Raw genomic sequence first — 8,614 nt, 5'->3', positions numbered from 1 at the left:
GTTAGGTTCTGCTGGGTTCTGCTCCTGTCACCGACGACGACTCACTGACACTTCCAGGTATACGACGGTTCAGCTGGTCTACGTGACAGGATTCCAGTTCTTTAAGGTTCTGCTGCTGTCAGTGACATGACTCTGGTTCTACTTGTACTGCTGACAAGACTATAGATTCTACAAGGTTCTATTGTTATCCATATTATGCAAGTGCCTGTAACTGTTCTCGAGGAACTGAAAGGTTCCTGCAGAACGTTGTTGGCCTGATGACGAGGGGAGATCAGACTAATAATCCTGTTGACGTATGAATGCACTTCCAGTCCAGTCCACCAGGTGGCGCTAAAGCAGGAGACTAGAACAGCAGCAGTAAACATGACGAACACTTAATACACAAAGAATTTAAACCACCAGAAATGTTCGACTTGAAGAAGCAGATTTGACAAACTATTGGCGAGAATGATCATATATGAAACAAAACGCTCGATCAGTGCAGCAGCTTCAGCTCTACAAGCCCCGCCCCCAGAGGTTCCTGTACCTTTGTTAGTTCTCATCGTCAAAATTGAGATTTCCTGGCTTTTTCCATAATAAATAAGCTCTCATGTCTTTACGTACCTTAAGTGTCAAAACAGTTCCTTGATTTTGTCGAAGCAAACGTTTCACAAATGACATGAATGTCTCAATTTTAGAGCCCAGCATCATTTCAGATACATTGGCAGATATATATATATATTATAATATACATGTAAAATGAAAAAACACAAATACAACCAAATATATAGAACTTGAATTATGAAAACAAACATAATTTAAAAAATATAATAAATGCTCAAATGTCCAACCGATGTATCAGTTGAGCTCTACTCAATTCTCCTCTTGACCTTCTGGTTTCTTAACTCACCACATGTTGACAAACTGACGCAGACAAGACAGGAAGTCGCCCGGCACCATCTGAAATATACTTTCTCATTGATGTGTGGATGAATATGATTCAGTGATTGATGAACTCACCAGTGAAGAGTCCGTCTGCAGTACCTCAATCTGACCACAAGAGGGAAGAAAATCTCCTCCTGATCCACGACCTGAAAAAAATGTTCCCTCAACTTTCAACCAGGTGAAAACCTGAAGAAGGTTTGATGGTTGACAGGAAGTTAAGATGAACAGTCGACTGACTTAAATGTGAACCTTTAATCTTTAGTGCAGTTTAACAGTTTTTATTTTCTTTACAGGCTCAAAAGGAAAAACCAACACCAAACCACTTGGATCATGCAGGTCAGAAAAAAACAGCTACTCAACAGCAAATTAACACAATAATAACGACAACAACACAGTCATATTATTAATAATAATAATAATAATAATAATAATAAATATACACACTCACACAAGGTCAGCTGAGATCTGAGTACCAAAAACTGTAACAAAGATCATAAATACAGACGGGTCAGTTTGCATGGCTTCAGTCTGAGGGAGGGGAGGAGAGGGGGAGGGGCTCAGAGTCGTCATGGTGACGAAGCAGTCATCTGAAAAACTGGTCCTTATGGTGAGTAATAAATGTAAACACTATTCGTGACCTTTGACCTTTTTCAAATGCATTTTTCAACCTAACGTTCTCCATCATCGTACGATCGACACAATCTAGAACATTTTCACTGGATCAATAATTTTTTTAAGACTTTTAGAATCAAACGTCTCCGGAACCTTCCATCTGTGAGGAACTGACGTGGTTCCCTTTAGAACCGGTCAGAGAACCAGGCAGAACACCGGACGGCGGAGGGTGGGAGAGGGAAACACACAGGAAACGGATCCACAGCGAGACGAGCGGCAGGGACGGGGGTCACGTGACCGGCGAGCACGGAGATACTGATCGACGATCAATAAAATCGGTATCGGATCGCTGCCTCGGATCAATGTCATGGTTTCTATACGAGCTTCCTGCGTCTCATGAGTTTGTTCTGTCAGTCGTACCAGTAAGTCAGTGTTGAGAAATTCGTACCTACGTGGGGGACGTTCCCTGTGATGGGGGAGGGTGGACTGGGACGTTTTAACGGACGGACCAGGAGAACGAAGTTGGGGGAGAGTTCGACATCAGGATCCATCCAATCAGTGACATCACTTCCCTCAGTCTCTGATTGGTTGGTAATCTTCTAAATCACTGGAGGCCAAAACCTGCTGAGCGCTAACCTTTAGTCCGACTAACACGCTAACACATGCTAACTGGGGTTATAGATTATGGCTAGTTGTTGTGTTAGGATGTTGGCTAGTGTCGTTCAGTCTGACGTGTTACGGTGATAGCTAATAGTCATTCAGTCTATAGTGTTAGCATGTCAGCTAGCTGTCGTTCAGTCTAGAGTGTTAGCATGTTAGCCAGTCGGTGTTCAGTCTGAAGTGTTGAATGATGCTAAAATGTGTAACATCACGGTACCATGATTGCGAGCATGTAAGCTTACTTATAATATATTGGGTCAGGGTAGTTTCTCCATAAGCCAGTCATTTGCATGTTAGCTACCTGTAGGTGTTAGGACAAGGTTGTATTAGCAGTAGTCGTGTCAGTTAGCATGTAAGCTAACTTTCGTTGTTTGGTCAGAGTAGGATTTCGTTGTATCAATGCATCAGTTAGCATGTTAGCCGCTGCAGGTTAGCCTGTTAGCAGAGCAGCAGCAGCTCGTCGTCGCTGCTCTCCATCTTGCCCGTGGCCTCCATACAGGCTTCGGGGATCTGAGCGGTGTGTACCATCCCGCAGTGTTCACAGGGGCCGTCCCGCCCTCGGTGGTGACGGGGGCCATGGCCTGTACTGGAGGAGGGGTGTGGCTCCAGTAGCGGTTGTTGGACATCACTGACCAATGATGATGAGGAGGAGGAGTCAGAGTCAGAGACGGGGATGAGAAGCTCCACGTCTTCTTCCTCGTCTCTGCTCGCTCGTCGTTCGGCAGCTTCGGGCCCACGCCGTCCTGTCTCCAGCTGACGGAGTGGGCTGTGATTGGTCCAGGTCTGGTTCTGACTGGTTCTAGTCAGGTTCCTAGCGAGACGATGCAGGTTCTGGGCCAGGCGCTGCAGAGCAGAGGTGGGCGGGGCCTGGAGATCTGAGGCGTCAGTCTGACATTCTGGATCTGGATTGGAGGTTGTCAGGGTGATGGGGCTGGACGGGGGCGGAGCCTCTCTGGGCCGGTCACGGCATCTATCTCTGCCCGGTATTGGGGTCATGGGGGACGCAGACGTGGTCACGGACAACACGGCCTCGACGGCGGTGGAGGGCGGGGTCTTCTGTGGGAGGGGGGCGACAGGCCCGGCCACCGCGCCCACGCCTCTCTCCCTCCCTCGCTCGCCCTCCGTATCAGTGTCGTCCGAGTCCGGAGACAGAAGGTCCGAACCAGTGCGGCCGGATCCGGCGCTGTCCTCCAGGTCGGCGGACACCAGAGCCAAAGAACCCGACCGCCGTGACCTGGAGAAGGTGAAGAGCCGGCGCCACAGGTTGCTATGACGACTGGAAGACGGGAGTCTGAGGGAGGTGAAACCGAGCTGCGAGCGGACAGCGAGACGGAGGTTTTCAAGGACGGATGCCTGAGGAGACAGAATAACAAATAAAAACCATCAGACATACTCGTACATCTCCAGCAGAAGTCTACAGACAAACGGACAGGAAGTGTACCTGGCTCCCAGAGCACACTGGGAAATCCTCCACGGGTGGGATCAGTCCCTGGGCGATCAGCTGACCATAAGAGGGCGGGGCTTCCCTCCTCAGCAGCTCCGCCTCGACTCTGGACAGCTGCGTCTCAAAAGACCTGAAACGAAAAAACGAAATCACAGGAGTTGCAATCACTGAGGCCGTTAAGCGACCAGAGAGGATGTGACACGACGTCGCTAGGTCCCTACCTGCGCTCGAACATGCGCAGCGAGTAGAGTTTGCAGGTACAGCCGAGCGCGATGACCAGCAGGAGGCCGCAAATGAGGCTGCCGATGACGGCGGCGGTGATGACTCTGGTGGGGACGATGACGGGACAACTCTCCTCGTCGCTGCCGTCGCCACAGTCATCCTGCGCGTCGCAGACCCACGACTCAAACACGCAGCGGTTGTTCTGCGGAGGTCAGAGGTCAAACCGATGACACTCTACAGACACAAAAAACTGACCATTATCAACTTTTTTTTACACTCATCTGTCAGTACCTTGCAGTGGAAGTTCCCGGGCTGACAGAAGAAGCAGTTCTTTTCGTCGGAGCCGTTGGGGCAGCGGTTCTGGTAGTTGCAGCGGTCTGATCGAGGGTAACACGCGCCGTTTCTGGAACAGGGGAACTCATCCTCCTGGCACGAGGAACAGTTCAGCTCGTCCCGACCGTTGGGACAGTGCCAGTACCCGTCGCAACGCTGCTGCTCCGTGTAACAGCCCCAGTTACCCCCGCAGGGAACCTCCCAGGGCAGGCAGAACCCGTCCACCTTCAGAACACAGAGAGATAAAGGGTTTAACAGAACCCATCCACCTTAAAAAGATATAACGAACCGTGACCCAGTTTAAACAGAACCACAACAACAGGTCAAAAAGTCACAGAACCACAGCAATAGGCTGAGAAGAACCCCTTCCAACTGAAGAACCATTTACAAATCAAACACACCTGATAGGTGACGTTGAATCCTCGGGCGGCGTTGATCTTGTCGGCGTAGAAGTGAATCCGGAGCTGACCGGACGACGACACCACGGCCACCGGCGCTCTGGAGTCGAAGGCGGTCAACACCCTGAGGAGGCGGCGAGGGTCCTCCTCCAGTCCGTCATAGACCTTCACGTAGTCGCCGTAACCCGTCCCGTCGAGTTTGAAGTCGGTGAACCTCAAGATGACCTGCGGCGGGAGAAGGGATGGAGGACTTTAGTTCATGGAACTCAAGTCAAGCCTGTGTGTGTGGCGAGGTTGTGGTCAGAGGTTACCTTGCGGTGGTCTCCGGTGTCAATCAGCCAGGTGCAGTTACTACCAGGAGGGTAGAAGTCAGGGTAGTTTGGAGAGCTGAAGGAGCCGTAGAAGTTCCTCAACCACTCTCCACAGGTGGGAACGTCACAGTCGATCTCATCACCGAGATCCTGGAGAAAAACAACAGAGACGCTAAAAGTCTGTGGACATGTTTCTATTTGGGCAATTCCAGTTCCGGCTGGTCAGCGAGCTGCGTCGTTACCTGGCAGTCGATGCTGCCGTCGCAGCGCAGGCTGTGGGGCAGGCAGGTGTAGATGCGGGTGTAGCGGGAAAGGCAGGGGAACTGGTTCATGCTGCAGGGCTGGAAGGAGAAGGGCGAGTCCATGCAAAGCTCTTCGTCCGAGTTGTCACCGCACTCGTCCATGGAGTTGCAGCGCCACCAGTCGGGAATGCATTTCCCGTTGGAGCAGTGGAACTGGTCCACGTCGCAGCTGGATGCCTCCGGTTTACCTGCAACAACAACAAGGACATATTGATTGATCAGCAGTCGGTCGTTTGGTGACGTGGCAACCATCTACTAAGATGATCTTCACTGAGACGATCTCTATGTCGTCCTTCGTCCACACCCGTGATGTAGGACAGCCTGAAGCCTTTTCCTGTCAGACTGTCGTCGGAGTGGAAGTGGATCCAGACGTGGTCCTGGGAGGACATGTAGGGCGGCGGCAGCGAGGAACCGCAGACCCTCAGACCGTCCAGGCTCCTGTAGCTGCTGATGGACATCCAGTCCGACGAGCAGCGGTGGGAACCCTGCAGGTCGAAGTCCTGGAAGCTGCGAGAGGACACAAGTCCTACGTTACTTTCTGACGTGAGCACGTGCGACCCTCGGAACAACTTCCTGTGGAGCTATAACCATGGAAACCAACATGTGTTAGCGGTTACCTGATGGTGACGGTGTCGCCGGGTCGGGCGCGGATGTTCCAGCTGCAGTTCAGTCTGGCCGGATACTGGAAGGGCCAACCGGGGCTGGTGATGATACCGCTGGATGCCCGCAGGAGCTCCGCCACGTCGCTGCAGGCTGGACACACAGAGAGACAGACACACAGAGAGACAGACACACAGACAGACAGACACACAAAGAGACAGACAGACAGACACACAGAAAGACAGACACACGGAGAGACAGACACAGAGAGAGACAGACAGACAGACACACAGAGAGACAGAGCGACAGGCAGACAGACAGATGGTTAGACAGTCTGTTAGAGTCTAACGGTTGATGTTTTATCTCGTGTATCTTCGAAGTGTCGTCTGTGACCTCACCGTTAGAAATTCCTGACACATAGACGTTGTCGCTCCTCTGAGAGGCAGCAATGCATCCTGGGAAAGCATTAATGTTTAACGGTCAGGACGGAAACAAACGTTTTCAAATGTCAGAGACAGAGACAGAAAAACTGAAAATATCTGATGTGAAATCGGAGGAAAATACTGATAATCGACTATTAAACCTTTTTGAAATGAAACATTCATTAATCTACCCCCGATCGACTGGAATGGAAATTTGACAAGATATAAATCATATGTAGTCATAATATACGTCCTGTCTTCGTCCTTCAGCAGCTGACACCACATTCTCTCCACGACAGTTTCCATTGAGTCGATCGACTAATCGACGGAGGACCAGTCGTGTCAGCTGATCGGGGTCAGTGAACTCACCTGACAGCACGAGCAGGTAACCGGCCCACGCCGAGCGGCTCAGTCCGCAGCCGAGGGCCATGGTGCCCGCGACGCTTCGTCCACCTGCCGCCGGGCTTCCTGCTGACGGTCGGACAACTCACGGTCGCATGTCCGTCACACGGTCGAGTGAAAAGTCCGTAATGTGAACGCGACTCGACTACAGACCCCCGGAGCTAATGGAGCTAACGGAGCTAACAGCTGCCGATGGAAACAAAGACATCTGACCCCCCGTGCTAAAGCTAACGGCTAACAGCTAGCTCCGTTAGCCATAAGAGCGCTGCACTGTTTAAACAACATGTCGCTGCGGGGACGAGCTCGGTGATGTGACGCGGCGACACATGACCGACACACGGCTGGATGTTACGATGTGCACAGGCGAGCTAACTACAACCACCAGCGGCTAACTGGGTCGCATAAAGAGAAGCTAGCTCCCGAAGCTAACCTGCTACAAGGGACCGGAGGCTAGCAGCCGGAGCCCGGCTAGCGGCGCTAACATGAACAACACGGGGACATTCTCCACTGGCTCGTCCTCCGCGGTCGCCCGGTTCGTCACAGGCTGAACCCGGGACAAGTAGCACAAGAGAAGCGGGCGAGATGTTGGTGGAGTCGCCCCCGGGTCGTCAATCTGACGACATCTCCTCGGACTGTGTTAGCTGCTTCTTCTGCGTCGTCTGCGTCGTCTGGGTCGTTAGCTGTTAGCTGTTAGCTTCAAGTCGGGCGGAACAACAACAGACCTCCGGGGGAGGGAGGGAGGGGAGGGGAGAGAGAGAGAGAGAGAGGGAGAGGAGAGGAGAGAGGGAGAGGGAGGGAGAGACAGAGAGGGAGGGAGAGAGAGAGAGAGGGAGGGAGAGAGAGGGAGGGAGAGGAGAGAGGTACATGACGTCACGTGACCTACACGTACACGTCTTCTTTCATCCGCCGACGTTTGAATCTGTTTTCATCTTTTAATCTTTTAATCCTCTGATTCAGATGAAACATCACAACTGACTGAACCTTGGTCTTTACATGTATCATATTATATATTATAAATTATATTGTAAAAAGATTAGTCGTTAGAAAAAAGTGATTCCCCTTGTTTTTACTTTCTTCCGTTTGAAAACCTCAAATGATTCCTACGATTATTATGATAAGTATTTTATAGAAATTCTAAATAGTAAAATGTTACTAATTATGGAGAAGGGGTGGGAATAAGTCAGTTATACTTCCTCCCACTCCTCTCAGATGAATATGTAAATTGAATAAATTAATGTTCATGGTTTGTTCTTTGTTTGTTTAAATTATATTTGTTTGAGTATTTTGTTCATTGATTTTTTTCTGCCTGCAGTCGTACAATCATTTTTAAAAATTATTATTATTCATTGTTTTTGTCTTCTGTTTTAATTCTATTTACATATTCTAAATATTCATTTCAAATCAAACATTCATTCAAAAATGTTTTTTTGCGGTAATTTTGTGACAAATTGAAAATCTGTTACATTATTTATACAATTGTACACATTGTTGTGTATATTTATATATATATATATATATTTTGAATATATATATATAAAAAATATAGATTGTGTGTGTATTTATCGATCCATATTTTTCTTATCTTTTTATATATATATATATATATATATATATATATATATATAAATATATATTTATATTTATATACTGCTGCTGGTGTCTCAGAGCTACCAAACAGAATGTGAATGACAATGAAGCCTCCTATTCTTATATAGTGGTGTAGAATAAAACAGTTATACATATATTATACATATATAAATATACACGGACCATGATCTGTAAACACAAGTAAAGTAAAAAGAACTACAGTAAAGATGTACTAACTGCAACCCCTTTTATGTTTCATATCTTTGAAGCAATTAGAAATAAATATATTAAAATTGACACCTCATAATTATGTTGAACTCTGAAATAATACATCTACATGTATTGATGCACCCGCGCCGTTCAGGGGCGTGGGCAAACAGCTGCGTCACGTGCGCAG

At 48.7% G+C, this 8,614-nt stretch overlaps 1 protein-coding gene across 1 annotated transcript; it reads right to left on the bottom strand.

Moving 5' to 3' along the window:
• Positions 1–1,157: 1,157 nt before the first annotated feature.
• Positions 1,158–7,386, bottom strand: lrp12 (low density lipoprotein receptor-related protein 12). The gene is made up of 11 exons (XM_035620168.2): positions 6,598–7,386; positions 6,205–6,261; positions 5,824–5,959; positions 5,511–5,713; positions 5,147–5,394; positions 4,905–5,054; positions 4,597–4,818; positions 4,154–4,420; positions 3,862–4,064; positions 3,638–3,770; positions 1,158–3,549 (listed from the first exon to the last, which is right to left on the bottom strand). The coding sequence occupies exons 1-11, from the start codon at positions 6,656–6,658 to the stop codon at positions 2,635–2,637; spliced, it is 2,595 nt and encodes an 864-aa protein (XP_035476061.1). The 5' UTR covers positions 6,659–7,386; the 3' UTR covers positions 1,158–2,634.
• Positions 7,387–8,614: the final 1,228 nt, after the last annotated feature.

The sequence above is a fragment of the Scophthalmus maximus genome, chromosome 22 (assembly GCF_022379125.1).
Source record: "Scophthalmus maximus strain ysfricsl-2021 chromosome 22, ASM2237912v1, whole genome shotgun sequence".
In the NCBI taxonomy this organism is placed as follows: Eukaryota; Metazoa; Chordata; class Actinopteri; order Pleuronectiformes; family Scophthalmidae; genus Scophthalmus; species Scophthalmus maximus.
The sequence above is the reverse complement of the archived record's forward strand: the minus strand, read 5'-3'. Positions and strand labels throughout refer to the sequence as shown.

Coding starts and splice junctions, on each gene's coding strand:
- lrp12 (XM_035620168.2), bottom strand. CDS start 6,658: ATGGCCCTCGGCTGCGGACTGAGCCGCTCGGCGTGGGCCGGTTACCTG. Junction 6,262..6,597: donor TTACCTGCTCGTGCTGTCAG/GTGAGTTCACTG, acceptor ATGCTTTCCCAG/GATGCATTGCTGCCTCTCAG. Junction 4,065..4,153: donor CCGGGAACTTCCACTGCAAG/GTACTGACAGAT, acceptor TGACCTCCGCAG/AACAACCGCTGCGTGTTTGA.